This window comes from Symphalangus syndactylus, chromosome 19 (assembly GCF_028878055.3).
Source record: "Symphalangus syndactylus isolate Jambi chromosome 19, NHGRI_mSymSyn1-v2.1_pri, whole genome shotgun sequence".
In the NCBI taxonomy this organism is placed as follows: Eukaryota; Metazoa; Chordata; class Mammalia; order Primates; family Hylobatidae; genus Symphalangus; species Symphalangus syndactylus.
The window spans coordinates 92,436,592-92,455,785 of record NC_072434.2 but is presented as its reverse complement, the minus strand read 5'-3'; the positions used below and the strand labels follow the sequence as shown (position 1 = coordinate 92,455,785).

At 44.7% G+C, this 19,194-nt stretch overlaps 1 protein-coding gene across 6 annotated transcripts; it reads left to right on the top strand.

The window, feature by feature from the left end:
- The first annotated feature begins 9,567 nt into the window (after nt 1-9,567).
- On the top strand, nt 9,568-18,115 carry LYPD8 (LY6/PLAUR domain containing 8). 6 transcript variants are annotated; one of them, XM_063614028.1, is made up of 9 exons: nt 9,568-10,228; nt 10,370-10,479; nt 13,676-13,826; nt 13,904-13,972; nt 14,180-14,270; nt 14,506-14,619; nt 15,112-15,270; nt 17,188-17,319; nt 17,785-18,115. In XM_063614028.1, the coding sequence occupies exons 5-9, from the start codon at nt 14,198-14,200 to the stop codon at nt 17,973-17,975; spliced, it is 669 nt and encodes a 222-aa protein (XP_063470098.1). In that variant the 5' UTR covers nt 9,568-10,228; nt 10,370-10,479; nt 13,676-13,826; nt 13,904-13,972; nt 14,180-14,197; the 3' UTR covers nt 17,976-18,115. The 6 variants fall into 6 exon arrangements, with proteins under 6 accessions (XP_063470098.1, XP_063470097.1, XP_055090312.1 ...); XM_063614027.1 differs by having other exon boundaries at nt 10,362-10,479; XM_055234337.2 differs by lacking the exon at nt 13,676-13,826 and having other exon boundaries at nt 9,582-10,228.
- Nucleotides 18,116-19,194: the final 1,079 nt, after the last annotated feature.

Here is a 19,194-nt window from a genome sequence, read left to right as displayed (position 1 = left end):
CTGGATATTAGTCCTTTGTCGGATGTATAGATTGTGAAAATTTTCTCCCACTCTGTGGGTTGTCTGTTAACTCTGCTGATTATTTCTTTGTCTGCAGAAGCTTTTTAGTTTAATTAAGCCCCATCTATTTATCTTTGTTTTTGTTGCATTTGCTTTTGGGTTCCTGGTCATGAAGTCTTTGACTAAGCCAATGTCTAAAAGGGTTTTTCCGACGTTATCATCTAGAATCTTTATGGTTTCAGGTCTTAGATGTAAGTCCTTGATCCATCATGGGTTGACTTTTGTATAAGATGAGAGATGAGGATCCAGTCTCATTCTCCTATATGTGGCTTGTCAATTATCCCGGCACTATTTGTTGGATGAGGTGTCCTTTACCCACTTTACGTTTTTGTTTGCTTTGTCAAAGATCAGTTGGCTGTAAATATTTGGCTTTATTTCTTGGTTCTTTATTCTGTTCCATTGGCCTATATGCTTATTTTTTATACCAGTACCTTGCTGTTTTGGTGACTATGTCCTTACAGTATAGTTTGAAGTTGGGTAAAGTGATGCCTCCAGATTTGTTCTTTTTGCTTAGTCTTGCTTTGGCTATGTGGGCTCTTTTTTGGTCCTATATGAATTTTAGGATTGTTTTTTCTAGTTCTGTGAAGAATGATGGTGGCGTTTTGATGAGAATTGCATTGAAATTGTGGATTGCTTTGCTTTTGGCAGTATGGTCGTTTTCACAACACTGATTCTACCCATCTATGAGCATGGGATGTGTTTCCATTTGTTTGTGTCATCTATGATTTCTTTCAGCAATGTTTTGTAGTTTTCCTTGTAGAGGTCTTTCATGTCCTTGGTTGGGTATATTCCTAAGTATTTAATTTTTTTGTAGCTATTGTGAAAGGGATTGAGTTCTTGATTTGATTCTCAGCTTGGTCACTGTTGGTGTATAGCAGAGCTAATGATTTGTGTGCATTTTGTATCCTGAAACTTTGCTGAATTCATTTACCAGTTCTAGGAGCTTTCTGCATGAGTCTATATGGCTTTCTGGGTATACAATCATACCATCCACAAACAGAGACAGGTTTACTTCTTCTTTACCAATTTGGATGCCCTTTATTTATTTCTCTTGTCTGATTCCTCTGGCTACGATTTCTAGTACTATGTTGAATAGACATGGTGAGAGTGAGCATCCTTCTCTTGCTGTAGTTCTCATGGGGAATGCTTTCAACTTTTCCCTATTCAGTATAATGTTGTCTGTGGGTTTGTCATAGATGGCTTTTCTAACCTTAAGGTATGCCCCTTCTATGTAGATTTTGTTGAGGGTATTAATCATAAAGGGATGCTGGATTTTGTTAAATGCTTTTTCTGCATCTCTTGATACGATTATGTGATTTGTGTTTTTAATTCTGTTTATGTGGTGTATCACATTTATTGACTTACATACGTTAAACCATCCCTGCATCCCTGGTATGGAACCCACTTGATCGTGATGGATTATCTTTTTGATTTGCTGTTGGATTTGCTTAGCTAGTATTTTGTTGAGGATTTTTGCATTTATGTTCATCAGGGATATTGGTCTGTAGTTTTCTTTTTCGCTTAAATCCTTTACTGGTTTTGGTATTAGGGTGATACTGGCTTCATAGAATGATTGAGGGAGGATTCGGTCTTTCTCTACTTTTTATAATAGTGTCAATAAGATTGGTACCATTTATTTATTTATTTATTTATTTATTTATTTATTTATTTGAGACGGCGTCTCGCTCTGTCACCCAGGCTGGAGTGCAGTGGCGCAATCTCAGCTCACTGCAACCTCCACTCCCTGGGTTCAAGCAATTCTCTTGCCTTAGCCTCCCTAGTAGCTGGAATTACAGGTGTGCACTACTATGCCCAGCTAATTTTTGTACTTTTAGTAGAGACGGGGTTTCGCCATGTTGGCCAGGCTGGTCTTGAACTCCTGGCCTCAAGTGATCCACTCGCCTCTGCCTCCCAAAGTGCTGGGATTACAGGTGTGAGCCACTGTGCCTGCCTCTTCTTTTAATGTCTAATAGCATTTAGCTGTGAGTTTGTCTGGTCCTGGACTTCTTTTATTGGCAACTTTTTAAAAAAATTACCATTTCAATCTCTCTGCTTGTTATTGGTTTGTTCAAATATTCTATTTCTTTCTAGTTTAATCTAGGAGGGTTGTATATTTCCAGGAATTTATTTATCTCCTCTAGGTTTTCTAGTTTATGCATGTAAAGATGTTCATAGTAGCCTCGAATGGTCTTTCGTATTTCTGTGTTTCACCTATCTTGCTACCAAATTGGCATATAAGTAAACAAGTACTCATAAATTAAGTCTAAACAGTTTTCAAGTTCATGTGAATCTTTGACAAATAAAACTGGCTTCAAAAATTATTAGTAAAATAATAAAAATGTCTTTAGAGTCATCAGCATACATTTCTGTCTAAATAAATAAATTTTATATTGACCTCTGTGGTTATTAGGGAAATAACTTTAAATAATGACTAACTTTATATAATACCTTGGTTTTCAAGAGTAATCTAAACTGTTAAAAAATAAATTAATTAAATACATATAAATGAGATAAATACCTATAAGTGGACTTTTTGTGTCATGTAAAATCTTAACATTATTTTAAATTAAATAACAAATGCTTATTGAATGTCTGGGTCATTTCCAATGTAAACAATTATTATCTGAGAAAACATGGTTCTGAAATCGTGAAATAATTTTATCTATAAAATGCTTACATCTGACATACAGTTCAGATTTCTTGCTCCCATTTTCACTAAATTTAAGATTACTAGAAATAAAAATTCTAATTAATATATAATTCTGTAAATTGCATTTTATAAAAAATAATTTTGTGTAATTTGGAAATCATTTTAAAATCATTTACTTGAAAACGTAAAAAGAAACCAGAAGTGGGGAAGAGATATGTGAAGAAAGTTATGGGTATAAAGGTGCACCCGTAACTTTCATATATATATATATATATATGAAATTAAGTCTAATAATACTGCTATGATTACTCATGTACAAGTTTTTGTATAAACAGTTGTTTTCATTCAATTATATTGGGTTCATACCTAGGTGTGGAATTGCTGTGTCATGGGTAACTCTCTTAGAGGAACTGCCAAACTCTTTCCCCAGTAGCCGCACCATTTTACATTCCTACCAGTAGTGTATGAAGGTTCCAACTTCTCCATATCCTTCCTAACACTTGCAATTTCCCTTTCTTCCTTCTCTTTCTTTCTCTGTTTCTTTTTCTTTCTTTCTTTCTGATTTTATTCGTGTTAGTGCTCATGAGGTGGTATCTAATTGTGGTAGAAGTGTGTTCCAAGGCTGGACCTCACCTTACACCATTGCCCTGTGCAGCTGTGAAGGTCCCTCTGGGCTGTGCAGTCACCGATATGAGCTCATAGAACAATGATAGCAGTAGTAGCCATTGTTTTTAGAGCCCTTTATGATGTGACAGTTTCATCCTCATCGTCTGCTTGTGTGACCTCCTTTAACCCTCAGAACAGCTTCTCAGGCAGTAGTGCCGTTTTTGCCACTTGAAATATGGGGAACCCAAGACTTGGGGGATCATCATCCTCCATAAGGCCATGGACTATTGGGGAAGTTTATCTTCCAGGATATGCTCATTTCCTCTGCAAGGTGACTGGGGCGCGGGAACGTTGGGGGCAATAATTCATTATTTTTAGCCTATTCTCACATCTCCAAGCTGGAGGAATAAGCTAGTCAATGAAAGGCTCCCAGAAGCAAACACAGAGAGAAGGCGGGTCAGGGGTGGATGCTCTTGATCCTTTTGCTGAGTTTTTGGCTTGGACTCCTGTTGGGTATAATTCCTGCTCTGGCTTCCCTGACCTGACCCTACACACCTCCACATGCTTATTCCAAAATGCAGTGGACTCCCCTGGAAACTCACCTCCAAGCTTTGCTGGTCATCAAGGGAAACTGGGAAAAGACCATTTCCCAAAGTGGTTCCAGATTTACCACTGGATGACTCACTGGGACTCAGCTGAGCTCCAGGTTTGCCTCAGCTCAGCACGTTGTAGGGACAGGCAACCTTGTCCCCTTCTAAGAAGATGATGGAACCAGGGTGCCTAAGGTGTGCCCAGGGCTTCTTACTTTACAAGTTGGGCTGCTTGTTGAGACTTAGCTTCTCCTGGGTCTCTGGACTTCTTGGCTAGTCAGGAGGAGTCTGCTTTAGAGGGGTGCTTTTTCATAATTCCTTGTGACTGATTCAGGTCCTTGGACCCCACATTGAAGACAGAGAGGTGAACCCCTGGGAGAGGGAGGAGGGGAGTCAAGTCAATATCTGCAGTCCTGTGGGTGGAGGCTGCATCCCACCTGAGCCATGTTGAAATGGAAAGATTGCTGGCCCAGGTGTCTGAAGGCCTACAGTGAAGGCCTCCCTGGCCCTGTTTCCTTATCTGTCAAGGCAGTGGGTTATACCCTTGGCACACTGCCTGGGGCTTCAAAAGGATGAAGCCAGGACTGCTGTGAGCAGCCGTGTAGACTGCACAGCCTCGTTCAGAGGGCTTCCGATGTCTTCAGTGTCCTTACTGGAAAGTGGCCCAGTTAAAATCATTCATGCTATTCATAATAATTCCCACATGGTTAGACGTCCTCAGGATGTTATTGTTGGATAGATGGCCTTGGAAAAACACAGAGGAAGGCGGTGATGATTCCAGGAGTAAATAAATCATCAGGAGGCATTTCTTCAGGGCTTGATGATTCCATTTTAAAGACAAAGAGCTCTGGCCCCACGAGTGAGGTTAATAAGTAACTTATGTGATGGGAGGGACAAAGTCTGGATTCGGACTGAGATCTTTGTGGTCGCTTTAAGTCCATTTGCCTGAGTATCTGGTGCCTTCTGAGAGGAATTAACATTGATCAGCCCGACTTTCCCAGAGCTGTTATCTCAGAAGCGGTGATCGTAAGCTCTTCGGGTCCCCCATCGGTGGCTCAGGGAGGCCACATTCATGAAACCCGCAAACCCACACACACCCCATTGGATATGACTGTGCTACTTCTCTTGTTGTGCCCTGCCAGGTGACTGACTAATGTGTGCTGGGAAGCAATATGTTTCTGTTTGTTGTGTTGCTATAATAGATCTAAGTTGTGTCTTTATGCAGCAGCACTCTGGGTACCTGTGGTGGGATGTGGATGAGACCCCAGGGATGGATGTGGAGATGAAGGAGAAATTGGGCCCCTGGACAGGATGTACTCTGGTGATGGCTCCACTCCCAAAATGGTGCCATGCTGCAGCCCTGGGTCCTGGGACATTGGGGGAATCCGGCATAAATTCTCTCTCTGGAGCAGTAAAGTCATGTGGACTCTAGGCAGTACCCTATACTAGACTAAGGGACTGTGAGGGCTGAGGGCTCTCCTGTAGCTATGACTGCAGGTGTCTGGTGGGAACATAGACTTCTGGGGACCTCCTGCTAACCTTTCCTCCACAATGGGGAGGGAGTCCCTCCTGGCTGCAAGCACATCTTGGTAGGCTGCGTTGCTTACCTCTCTGTGCTGCCATCCTGAGTTTTTGTGCCTCAAAGTTTCTTTTCTTTGAATCTGAACACTATCTGCTGAATTCCAGTGTTCTTCCTTAGACATTCTAGTCAATGTGTGTTTATCTATTTGTTACTTTGGCTCTTCTTTGTGGAGAAGGTGAGTGCTAGGCACCCCTAGTTAGCCATTTGATCTCTCTGTCTTCTTTTGAGCTACTGACTCTTAAAAAATCTTTTTATTGTGGCAAAATATACATAGCATAAAATTTGCCATTGAAACCATTTTCAAGTGTATAATTTAGTATCATTAAGTACATTCACCACGTTGTGTAACCACCTCTACTATACATCTCTGAAACATTTTCACAATCTCAAACACAAACTCTACACATTAAATAATTGTACTTTTGCTTAATTTTCACTCAGTTATGTACATTTTTGATTCCCTATTTATATTTCCCTATTTATATCTTTATCAGATATAAAGATATAAATGAAGAGCAGCATGAAATTGCATCAACATTCAAGTTCGTTGTGTTCTTTTTCCAGCTTTTCTTCTACTGCCCTACATAATTATCATTCTCTTTAAAATACATATGATGTTGCAACTGATTCATTTTTAGAAACTGGTTTTCAAACAGCAAAGCTTATGAAATCTCCAAAACTGGCTGTGGATATTGCTGCCGTTGCTGGTTTTGAAATTACATTTTCTCATAACCACTTGTGAAGTTCCTTCAGGACACTAGGCAGATGAAGCAAGCTGTCAGTAAGATGAAATATGTATTGTTTTAAACTTCCCTAAATAAGATAAAAACCACCCACCACAAAACTCAGTGTACAATGTCACCTAAACTAATAATTCTCATGTTTTTGCCTCTCATCATGTGGGGACTACAGGTCTTCATGAACACTGGCACTTCTGAATGCAAAGAATAGAATCAGCAAAGGAGAGTTATCTGGACCATAGTTCCATCTAATTGTTGATGTATTATTTTAAGGTGTTGCTTTTCTTAAATAGCTTAAAAAGGGAAAAGATTGTGTTTAGCCATTAAAAGTAAAAGGGAAAGGTAACAAAAGACTGTTAACGTTTCCAAAGAAAATATACAAATGGCCAGAAATCCCACGAAAATATGCTCAACATCATTAGCCACCATGGAAATGCAAATCAAAACCACGATGAGATTAGCCAGGAATGGTGGCACGCGTCTGTAGGCCCAGCTGTTTGGGAGGCTGAGGCAGGAGGACCGCTTGAACCCAAGAGATTGAGGTTACAGTGAGGTCTGATTGCACCACTGCACTCCAGCTTGGGTGACAGAGTGAGACCCTGTCTTAAAAAAAAAAAAAAACCCACAATGAGATGATACTTTATACCTCACAGCCCAAGGTTGGTCACAGTCCCTAAGTGCAGTATAGGGTGCTGCCTAGAGTCCATATGACTTTGTTATTCCAGAGAAAGAATTTATGCTGGGTTCCCCCAGTGGCCCAGGACCCAGGTTGCTGCAGCATGGCACGTTCAGGAGTGGGACTGGAGCCACCACCAGAGTACATCTTGTCCTGGGGCCCAATACTGGGATGGCTACAATAAAAAAGACAGTAACAAATGCTGGTGAGGGTGTGGATAAATGCAAAACCCCCTGCACACTAATGGAAATATAATATAGCGCAGCTACTTTGTAAAACTGGCAATTTTACAAAAAGTTAAACAGAGAGCTACCATCTTATTCAGTAGTTCCACTTCTAGGTATATACCCCAGATATCTGAAAAGATGTAAACGCAAAAACTTGTACACAAACGTTTATGATGACAACATAACAACATTCATAATTCTTTTGTTGACATATTGAATTAGGGCCCACACTAATAACCTCACTGTAACTTAATTACCCTGTAAAGACCCTATCTCCAAATGAGGCAGGAGAACAGGGTCTGGGGGCAGGAGAATAAATAAACAGGGTCTGGAGGCAGGGAACTTAAGGCCAATTCATGCCAAATCAAGGAAAAACTCTAAGGTCTAGGGGCAAGGAATCTGAGGCCAATTTGTGCCAACTTCCTAAAAGAGAAAACACCAATTTGTGCCAACTTCCTAAAAGAGAAAACACCAATTTGTGCTAACTTCCTAAAAGAGAAAACCCCAAGGTCTGGGGGCAGGGAATCTGAGGCCAACTCGTGATAATTTCATAAAGCTGGATCAAAACGAAAACACCTGGTTCTGGGGGCAGGGACCCTAAGGCCAATTCGCTCAAACTTCCTACAGCTAAACCCAAAGGAAAAGCCCCATCTTCCCACACCGATAACAAAGGCTCAAAGGCTACTGTCCTTACCACCTCCCCCTCCACCAAGGCTCACAGCGAAAGCGAGAGTGCCTTGAACTGCCTGAGGGCCAAGCAGGGACCATCCCTTCATCTGCACAGGTTGCCAGTTCACCTCAGCCTCAGCCACAGACCAAATCCTTCATCCAGACAAGGGGTAACCCATAGGAACCTCAAAAGAAGTACTTGAAGCCCAGAAGACCTTGTAACTGGGTCCTTGAGTGGCTTGCTGGGACCCGCTCCCACCCTGCGGAGTGCTATCGCTTTAATCCCTGCATTTGCTACTTTGTTCCTGTGTTTCATTCCTTTGTTACTTTGTGCATTTTGTCCAATTCTTTGTTCAAAACGCCAAGGACCCGGACAACTCACTCAAGACCCTCCATCCAGTAACACAAGCACAGTCACATCTGGAGGTACTGGGGGTTAGGTCTTCAATATATACATTTTTAGGGGCAACATTCAGTCATAACAATGAATAATGCTTAGTTTACATGCTTCTATTAGTCTATCCACATATGTAAAATCTGGGTACATGAGCTGCCAAATATATTCTATTTCTACACAACCATCAGGAATGTTTAGAGGAGGTGAAAATTCAAAGACTGAGGACACTCAATTGGTGAAACTTCAGGTCAGAAAATGGAATTTTGAAAGTGCTTTTTTGTGCTGAGTTTGGAACCACTGACTGAGGAGGAGTTGCAGAATAGTTGCCTATTGCTTTACATTTGGGAGGGTGATAATGAATAAAAAATAAGCCTGTAATCTCTTGTCTGCACACATTTCTAGGGACAGAAGATGCTCTAGAATTTGAGGAGATGAGGAGTGTGGCTGCTTCTACATGACCTGTTCATCTTCTCAGTAGTTGTAGCTGAAATAAAAACTTTACGTTGACTATGGCACATTGCCTCATCAGTCTTTGGGGTTTGACGGGTGATTTCTTTCTTTCTGGTTTTTTGTTTTTTGTTTTTTAAAAGAAGGAGTTTCGCTCTTGTCCAGGCTGGAGTGCAGTGATGCGACCTTGGGTCACTGCAACCTCTGCCTCCCAGGTTCAAGCGATTCTCAGCCTCCTGAATAGCTGGGATTACAGGCATCCGCCACCATGCCCAGCTAATTTTTTGACAGCTGATTTCTATTAAAAGTCTAAAATCAATAAATGTCGCCCCTAAAGTTGAAATCTATCATCACACAGTACTCCATGTTTGAAGAGTTACATAGAAAGCCTCAAATAATAGAAAATTGCCATCTTAGATCAAGAATAAGAATCATTCACCAACAAAAATTACCAAGCACCAACTAAGTATCAGCATCACATGTGTTAAAGATGCAAGAGTGAACAAGCAGATGGAAATCTTACCCCCATGCAGCTCACAGTAGGAAAAGCTACAAGATTTGCTTATATCAAAATTAATGGCATTTTAGCCAGAAAAAAATCCCCCAAATTGAGCATTAAACGGTAGACATTGAACCAATAACAATAAATACGACAAAATGGGCATCTTTATATAGAAGTTATAGTATGTGTTTACATCCATGTTTTATACACATATGTAAGTTCATATACATCAGTTGTATATATGTATGACTGTCATAAAATGCTAAGAAGAAAACGTTAAGATGTTAATATATGAATGGTCAAAGGGCTAGACAAATAGTTCTTACAGAAGACTTGCAGTTGGTAAGTAAAAGTGAAACCTCTCCAGAGTGAGACTGCTTCCTGCCTTGGCCTGCCTGTGACCTGCTGATACTGCGGTTTCAGTTTACGAGAATTGGCCGTTGTTCAGACCTTCACATGAAGCCTCTTATGCTATGCCAGGGGTTATAACATAATAAAGGCTAGAATGGCAGGTTGGTGAGGACAGTGAAGGCAGGGCCAGGCATTCTGCAGGCCCCCAGGGCACTCCACTTGGGCCTTGCTCTTCTGCCTCTACACTCCCAGCTCCTGCGTCCTGCTCTCAGTACCCTTCACCCACCCAGAATCGCAGGATTCTTGCTAAAATTGGACAAGGCAGAACCACATGGAAGCCCCCAAATCAGGGCCTAGTTGAGAAGGGAGCTGAGAGAGCCTGAAATAGAGTTTGGTCCAGAAGACAGTCTTTGTCTGCTGGGAGAACAGGGAGTGTGCCACTCTCAGAACTGAGCCCAGGAGCTGGGCTGACGGGAGGGTGGCCATGGTGCCCCCTGGGCAGTGCTTTTGTCTGGAACATGTTTCTGGCTCCAAGAATGATCTCAGCTGCCCTGAGAGAGCAGGATACCCACAAGGAGATCTGTAGGATGGTTCTGAAGCTGGAAGGTGGGGGAGGTGATGAAGACAGTGAATACCCGTGTGCCCGATAAGTGTCTTGGACTCTCTTCTGTTTTTCTGCACGAATGGCATCCCCAGGTGGGCCACTGGCAGCTTTGCCACAGTAACAACAGGTAAGCCCAGGTCTGTGCTCACTGGGCCGCAGACAGTTTGCTGAGGACCTGCTTGGGGAAGTAGGAAGTTGGCACAGAGGTGGGCGGTCCCAAATTTAATATCTGTTCCACTCTATTCTCCATGTGACATGAGTGATGCAGACCCTGGCTTTCTACCAGCAGTGGCAAAACGGTTCCTACTGCCTGACGATCCCTCCTCACTGACCCCAGCCTGCCCTTCAGGCTCCAGGCCGCACTGACAGCCAGCCCAGGTAGGCATCCAGCATCACTACGTTGCAACGGGTAGTTGGATTTAACTAGCAAAATTTTAACCAAGACTACACTGTAAGTTTGGCTTCCTGGCTTGAAATTCTGAAATTCCTCTGCTGGAAACTATCCTTATTTCTGGCCAACTCAGCTGGTCAGAGTTCATGAGTAAGTATTATCAGGAAGAAGGGGAGAGGTTTAATGGGCCAAGAAAAGAAAAGAATCATGAAATGTGCAGCCTTGGAGCATGCTTTTGCATGGGCATGGGGACAGAGCACTGTTCTGGGAGGGAGATGCTGATTTTGCTGTTTTCAGAAGTGGGGTAGAAACCATGTCTGCCATGGGAATATGGCAGGCTGTGGACCCAAGAACCCCTTCTCTTAAAAAAATCCAATCACACAGGATTATCATTGTATTAAAATATGGTCATAAATTTCCCCTAACATGTGGAATACTGCCAGATAGCAGGACCTGTCAGTGGGACTGATAAGGAAATAGTCTAAAGCAGCTGATGAAGGCAAAGAATACTTTCAGGTATCTGCAGATGCCACGTCATAAGAAAACCTCAGTGATGACTCCTGGTGGGTAGATTTGCTGTGGTTTGTGGGCTCCATTTTTCATGGAAGGAAAGGCTACATTTCAGGTAGAGGTTAGGAAAAATGAAGATGCTATCCTTCTTTCTATACAACCATACAAAGGACTCTGTGGGGAGTCTCCGATCTGGGGGTCCAAGCCTCTGGGGGCTTCTGGACATCCAGTCACCCTGTGAGATGTCTCCTCAGTTGAGATGGTGGAGGAAAAACACAGGATGTGCACTTGTCTTATATTGTTGCTCCCAGATGTTCACTTCCACGTTGGCATATGAGAGAATTTCAACAGGTTGACTGGCCCCACTGACCTTGTTCCACCAACCACAAACTCTTGCCTATTTTTGCTCACATGTTGCTAATACGGACAAGGGAAGTCCACTGCTATGTGCCTGCACTGCGACAGGCGTGTCATACACATACCATCTCCTTTCCATCCTGAGAAGTAGGCATTGCCATCTTCCCTGCACATTCCTGAAACCAGGGCTCACACTAGTGGAACAGTGCGTCTGGGTTCACACAGTGCTCTGTGACAGAACTAGAGACAGGACTCACTCCAACGCCTATTCTCACTGTGCTCAGCCAGCCCCTCTCTATGCAAAACGATCTTTTCCCTCTTTTTAAAGAAAGCAAGAGACAACATTTTTGTCTGTTATCTTGTGGTTATGATGGAGGCTGAACAGGAGAAAGCTGGAATGAGGTTGCAGGTTGTTCTTGGTTGGGTATCATATATATTTGTCTCTGCCTGGGTTGGCTTAAGGTTATATAAAATGAAGCCTGAATTTCAGAGTATAAAATGAATCTTTGCCATTTCCTGAAAACCTGCCTTCAAGAAGGAACAGCGGTGGGGCCGTGACCCCTCCTCAGTTGTCACACCATGATATTGCACGATTTTTGCAGGCTTTTCCTCCAACCCCTGGCAAGATGAGTTTCCAGGCAGGTGGAGTGGGACAGGCTGGTGGTGGGGGAGATGGCTCATGAAATTCCACAAGGCTGGGAGTCTGGGATCCCTTCCTAGGTTGGGGAAGTCCGTACATCTTCTTTGAAAGGATAATTGATGACAGAATGTTTAGAACGAATGCCCGAATCTGTCTAGCAAGTCCTGGCTCTGTCATTTTGTGGGGCCTGAGCAGAGTTCTGTCTGGAATGGAAGCTGGCATTTCCCACCCATTTTGAAGGGCATCTTCTACCCTAACCATGTCTGAGGGGTTAGTGGGTCCTCTGGCCTTCTCTGAGTGCATGTTTCTGTCTCCTCTGCAATTCTTTATCGACTTCGTTCAATAAACAAGAACCTGCTATATTTGCTGCCGCACTTCTCAGCATCGTGCTGTGCCTTTGCAGAGATTCCAGCGAGGCCTTGCTGACCCCTACACCTGTCCTGGGCCTGTCCCTCTCCTGCTCCTCCATGCCTTGGCCTCTGAGGCACCTGGACAGCCCTGTTGCTTCTCTCCTGCAGGCCTGACACCTTCTTCTTCAACACTCAGCCGAAGGAGACCCCAGGAGGCTCCTTCCTGCCCACTGTAGAGAATAACCACAACATCCTGAACTTTCAGACTGTGCAATCAGGATTTCAGTGCCTGGCAGGAGGGTTTATTGCCTTTTATGGCTAGATATGTCAACTTGTCCATAGATACCAATGAAGAATGACATATGTTGTAATAAGAAATTCTCAAAGCTTGCTTATAAAGGTGTTTATCTTATCTCCCTTGTCTCGCATGTCAAACAAGTAGCCGGGGATAGAGCTTATGCCCTAACAATAGATCAGCAAGAAAATAAAGACAGAGGGAGAAGGAAAATGGGGTAAAGGGAGATTCCCAGTTCCTCATCTGGAGAAATATAAGCAGATCATAAGAGTTGATTCTGGGAGGAGAAAGGAAGGGATGGATCTCATGAGAAGGAGATCTGGGAATTAGCACTGAGGAACAGCTGGACAATGATACCGGCTACAGGCCAGAGACACCGTCTCTGTTGTAGACCCTGCAGAACCCAGGGAGGGAGACTTGGGACTCTTCTTTACAGCTCACAAAACAGAGGCCCAGAGGTGTTGTGAAGTACTCCCCTCCACCCCCTGCCATGAGGACCACTGTCTCCTAGGCCATGTTCTTTCTTTCACAAGTGGGCGTCCCACTAACATCTCCACTGCCCCTTGAATGGTGACAAGCCGGCTTCAAAAAGATGAACGCAGCAACATACAAGAAGAACAGCAGGAAGCAATTACAGAAATCATGGTTTGGCATAAAATACAACTCTGAACTTCCTGGTGGCAAAAACTCTTTTATCTGAGAGTTCATACTTCATATTATTCGAAAAAGGAAGCAAGCTGTTTCTCGGAAAGAGAGGCAGTCTCCTCCCTCTGACACTTAATTCTAGGAGAGATTTATTATTTGCAGTCTTCCACAGCAATGTCTAGTTCAGTCAACGATATCTCCGCTACAACGGCCTCGCATTTTGTGTCTGTTTCTGGAGCTGGATGCTTGATAAATGCCTATGCGAGACCCAGCATTAAAATTGTTGTTGAAGGACATGTGACTGGATGGTTCTGAATTACAAGCTGTTCTTAATTCTTTTTCTTTTCCAACTTATTTGCTAAACTCACAAGAATCTTTTTCCCCAGAGAGTTTTCTACTGGGAGATCAGACAGTCAGGAACAGTTGTTCTCAGTGTCTTCCTAGACCAGTGCCATTTACTGCACTTGGCTTTGCGTCAAGATGGTATTGATCTGCAGTGCTTAATTATTAGGCCACTTGAACTGGAGTGCTATAAAAGTAAGTGAAAGAAAGGGACAGGGAGAGATCGCATCTTCAGGATTTTCCTCCTTTTCTAAGTCGCCTCTCCTCTCTAGGTGAGAAGAGTTGCCTTCCTGTCCATCTCAGAGGCAGTCCCTTCACAAGAAGATCTGAAATACCTGAAGGTGAGCATTTCCAGTGTGGGTGGTAATACCCATGTCAGGGTGGCTGCCTCTTTGTGTGAAGGCGACTTCAAAACTGAGAAATTTGTGTCCTTAGCTAATGGGATGCTTGCTTTGAGAGGCAACAGCTCAGCTCTTTCCAGCACATGCTGTAGTAGGAGCCTGGACCTACATCCCTGACTCCTTCATTCTCACTTGGGTCTTCTGCAGTGTATCAAAGGAGCCATTATGTCCCTGTCCTCCAGCCTAAAGAGTCTCCCCACCATCTGTGTCCTCGCTGCTTTTGTTTCCAGCACTGTGGGTAAGAATGAACAAATGCCCCTTTCTCCCAAAGATCTGAGGGGTGAAGACAGCAATAAAGTCCCTTAGGGAGCAACTGTGGGCCGTGTGGGCCTCCAGGGACCCATCCAGCCCCGCAGGGACCAGGTTTCATGGGACTTTGATTCCCAGGGATCTCCGGCTATTGGAAACATCAACTATGACTTGACAGTTTTCATTCTTGAATTATTTTTTGAACAATATTTATTTCCTTTTAGTAGAGAGTTACAAATGTGCACAATGTGAACCTGAAGAGTGTAACAATGGCAATGAGAAAACTTGTGATACCTCTCTCGGCTGCTTCAGTGAAAAGAAAGAACTTAATAAGACAGGTAGGCCCCAGCCACCCTGCCCGAGCTGCCAGATGCTCAGGGCAGACACAGGAGGTGCTTAGTGTGAGGGGTTACTTTGTTCAGAAACTTGATGTATCTCCTCATTCCTTTATGCATCGTCTCTTTTATCCTTTCTTCCTAAGATAATGTCCTGCCAGGATGAGGCCAGGAAAGTACGGGGGCAGGAGGTGGCAGGGATGGGGCACTGTGTGAACACAGGGTGTCCAGGGAAAGGTCTAGGTGGTCCTGGCTCCTACACCAATCTCGTGGGGACCCTTGAGGCCTGACACTCCCTTTTTAGCAAATTCTAACACACTGTCCCTCCGTTGGTTTATTCTATGAAATGGACCAATGCAAAAGCAGTCTTTCGGAGAAGAGGAAAGACTAAAGACGACACATGGAGTGGGGACCTGCAGTCCTTTAATACTGGCTGCCCATGGGGCATCACTGCCTCTGGCAGACAGAAAATTCTTGGGGTTTGGTTCTGTGCAGGGCAGCAGCAGCAATCGAACCAGCGTATCCTGAAGAAAGGCTGTTCTTTAGGCAAGTGTGATCCAAAGGCCTTCTCAGCCACACTGGGGAATGAGTACACATTTGGGTATGGCTATCGATGCTGCCAAACTGAAAATTGCAACAAAGCGGACTTCCAAGGTGAGGACCAGCTCAGCTCTGTGCTCTCCCTCCCTTCCTGCTCCTACTCCCAGCCCATTGATTTTAGCCTCTGCCTTCTAAGAACCAGTCCACAACCCATCTTTCTGCTTCTGAGATACCCACTGACATTGCTTTGTCCTTCTCCCTGTGGAGCGTCATGGATAGATGCCAGTCCCTCCCCTGCATGGGAAACTGAGTGACAATGGGTGGCCGTGCTTCCTGTGGAGCGTCACGGATAGACGCCAGTCCCTCTCTGCATGGGAAACTGAGATAGACACACGTCTGGCCTCTGCATGGGAGACTGAGTGACAGTGGGGGACACTGAGTGACAGTGGGGGAGACGGAGTGACAGTGGGGGAGACGGAGTGACAGTGGGAGAGACTGGGTGACAGTGGGGGACACTGAGTGACAGTGGGGGAGACTGAGTGACAGTGGGGGACACTGAGTGACAGTGGGGGACACTGAGTGACAGTGGGGGAGACGGAGTGACAGTGGGGGACACTGAGTGACAGTGGGGGACACTGAGTGACAGTGGGAGAGACTGGGTGACAGTGGGGGAGACGGAGTGACAGTGGGGGACACTGGGTGACAGTGGGGGAGACTGAGTGACAGTGGGGGAGACGGAGTGACAGTGGGGGACACTGAGTGACAGTGGGGGACACTGAGTGACAGTGGGGGAGACTGAGTGACAGTGGGGGAGACTGGGTGACATTGGGGGAGACTGAGTGACATTGGGGGAGACTGAGTGACAGTGGGGGACACTGAGTGACAGTGGGGGAGACTGGGTGACATTGGGGGAGACTGAGTGACATTGGGGGAGACTGAGTGACAGTGGGGGACACTGAGTGACAGTGGGGGAGACTGGGTGACAGTGGGGGACACTGAGTGACAGTGGGGGACACTGAGTGACAGTGGGGGAGACTGGGTGACATTGGGGGAGACTGAGTGACAGTGGGGGAGACTGGGTGACAGTGGGGGAGACTGAGTGACATTGGGGGAGACTGAGTGACAGTGGGGGAGACGGAGTGACAGTGGGGGACACTGAGTGACAGTGGGGGAGACTGAGTGACATTGGGGGAGACTGAGTGACAGTGGGGGAGACGGAGTGATCCTTCTTCCTTAGAAACTAGCCCCTCTCTTGACAGTGGGGGAGACTGGGTGACATTGGGGGAGACTGGGTGACAGTGGGGGAGACTGAGTGATCTGAGTGTCTTCCTTAGACACCAGTCCTTCTATTGAGTGACAGTAGGGGAGACTGGGTGACAGTGGGGGAGACTGAGTGACAGTGGGGGAGACTGAGTGACAGTGGGAGAGACTGGGTGACAGTGGGGGAGACTGAGTGACAGTGGGGGAGACTGAGTGACAGTGGGGGAGACTGGGTGACAGTGGGGGAGACTGAGTGATCTGAGTGTCTTCCTTAGACACCAGTTCGTCTCCTGAGTGACAGTGGGTGGCAGGGATTGGTTCGGGGATTTTCTCTAAATGTGAGTCGGTCGATTTAAATAATTTTCTCTTCGATTCCCACTGAAAGACTTGTCCTTCCTCATCTATTTAATTCCTCAGTCCTTCAATCGTATCTTTTTAGACCACAGATTATCTTCTCTACCATTATTTAAATACTTGTCTCCAGTCAGGGCAGAGAGGGGGTGATTCATGAAAAGGAAAAATAACACTGAATTCCTAATACATGTTTTTTATTACTTTACATGGAAACAAGTAATACCTACAATCCTCTTCCCTCCCCCCATGCCATCCTGGTTGTAATTGTGTGTGTGTGTGTGTGTGTGTGTGTGTGTGTGTGTGTGTGTGTGTGTGTGTGTAGAAATCCTAGAATAACCATGATCTTGGGGATAAATAATGAACTCTTTTATTTTATCTGCCTATTCCTTAAGATACATTTTTTCTGTCTTCATTCAGTGGCTCGGAAGTCCTCAGATCCCAATGGCATTACCTGTCCTGCCTGCTACAGTGACCAGGGTTCAACCTGCCAACCAACCAACCTCGCCTGTAGAGGGGAAGAGACAAAGTGTCTTGTGTTTGTAGGCACAGGTATCGATACTTACCCAAGCATTTTGGTGATCATTTTCCTAAAGGGTGTAGTATATTAGCCAATTATTGCTGGATAACTAGTTACCCCAAAATTTAGAGCTGAAAACAACAAAGAGTTATTTTACAGTTTTTGTGTGTCAGGAATCTGGATGTGGCATAGCTGGATGGTTCTGGCCCAGGGTCCTCCATGAGGTGGAAGTTAAGGTGTTGGCAGGGGCGGTGGTCATTTGGATGAAGGGTCTGCTTTCAAGCTGGTTCACATGGTTGTTGGCAGGCCTCCGTTCTTCTCCTATGAGCCTCAGAGAGAGAGAGAGAGAGACAGACAGACAGACAGACAGGGATTCTGGGGCACTCTGCACACCCTTTTCTTCCACAGAGGACGCAGATAGGTTGACCTGAGGATGTGGGTGAGGAGGGGAGACAAGATGAGAGACAAGACTAACCCCTGGATCTTTCTCTTTGCAGCTAGTGGTGTCTACCCAGTATTTGGTATGGGTTGTGCAACTGAAACTGCTTGCAACTTAAAGGATATGGAAGTGATAGATAATGTAAAAATCCATACTGGCTGTGCAGGCAGCAGTAGTGGAAGCCCCCACCTGACGTCCATCATCCCATCAATTCTGACTGCTCTCTTTCTGCTGAAAGTCTTGCTTTGATCTCTGAGGCACTTCCAAGCCCATCTACGAACATTTCCAAGCACTTCTATAAACCTGAAAAAGTTGGAGACCTTGAATGTCTCTTTCCCCCAACTGCCTACCCACAACATCAGAGAATTAAAGAGCTGATATGTCCAGAAGTATGTGTGTGATTACTTGTTTGTACTTGAGGTTAAAAAAATCCTATTCATTCTTCTAATGGCTTCTTTCTTCAACCCAAGTAGCACACTGAAGTCTAAATGGCATCTATAAGAATCCCTGTGCTGCCATTTTGTGTGAATCAAACTATATCCTCAGCCACACATCCTGGAATGCACCTGTTTCTTGATATTCTCAATTCCCACCTTTGATCCTTAACTGCCCATTGCCAGGGAAATGTATTTTGAATGAACAAATCACATCTGTGGGAGGGTCCTTTCCCACAGATTGTAAAATCACAGGTGCAACGGACTCTCCCGACCTCAGGACCCTGTGTGTGAAATTCTTGCCATACACTCTGGATACCTCTGCTTTCAAGGATGGATGGGTATCAGGATAAAGGATGCAGGCAGAGGTGGTCTGTGAAGGTAGTTTTAAATGCTAAGTTTAAAAGATGGAGGTGCATGCATGGAGAGCCAAGAGGGCTGTGTCCTCACATGGCAGGGTTTGGAACCGTGGCAGCCACAGCATTTCATAAATGCCTGTGAACATGCAGGGAGTCCAAGAGAGGAAAAGCTTTTACAGGATTCAAACTTGCATGATGTTCTTGTGGTGCTGATCCCACAACTAAGTAACCCTGTGGTAGGCTCAAATTGCCCCCTTGATTCTCCAAATTCCTGGCACACGGCTAGACCACATCTCGCAGCAATTTTCGAGCTATATGTGGGCCAAAGTGAGTACCCTTCTCCAGTATCCTGGAATGGAACCCTTTCAGACATGACCCTTTATGCTCTTTCTGCATGTTGACTGAGTGGGACGCACTTTGTGTCTGAGGAGGGCTAAGACCCAGTATAGGGAAGACTGGTCCTTAAGTTGCTACTTAGAGGAGATCCACCTAAAGTAACGTCCCAGCCATGAATGCCCAGTGTGCACCATTATGTGGGCAATGAAGAAACACTTCTATGTTAACTCTCTGAAATATGAGGGGTTAGAGTACACCTGTTAGCCTGTCCTGACTAATCCATCTTAATTGCAATGAGAGGAGTGCAGACTACAAGCTAGAGAGCAGCCAAAAGGGTTT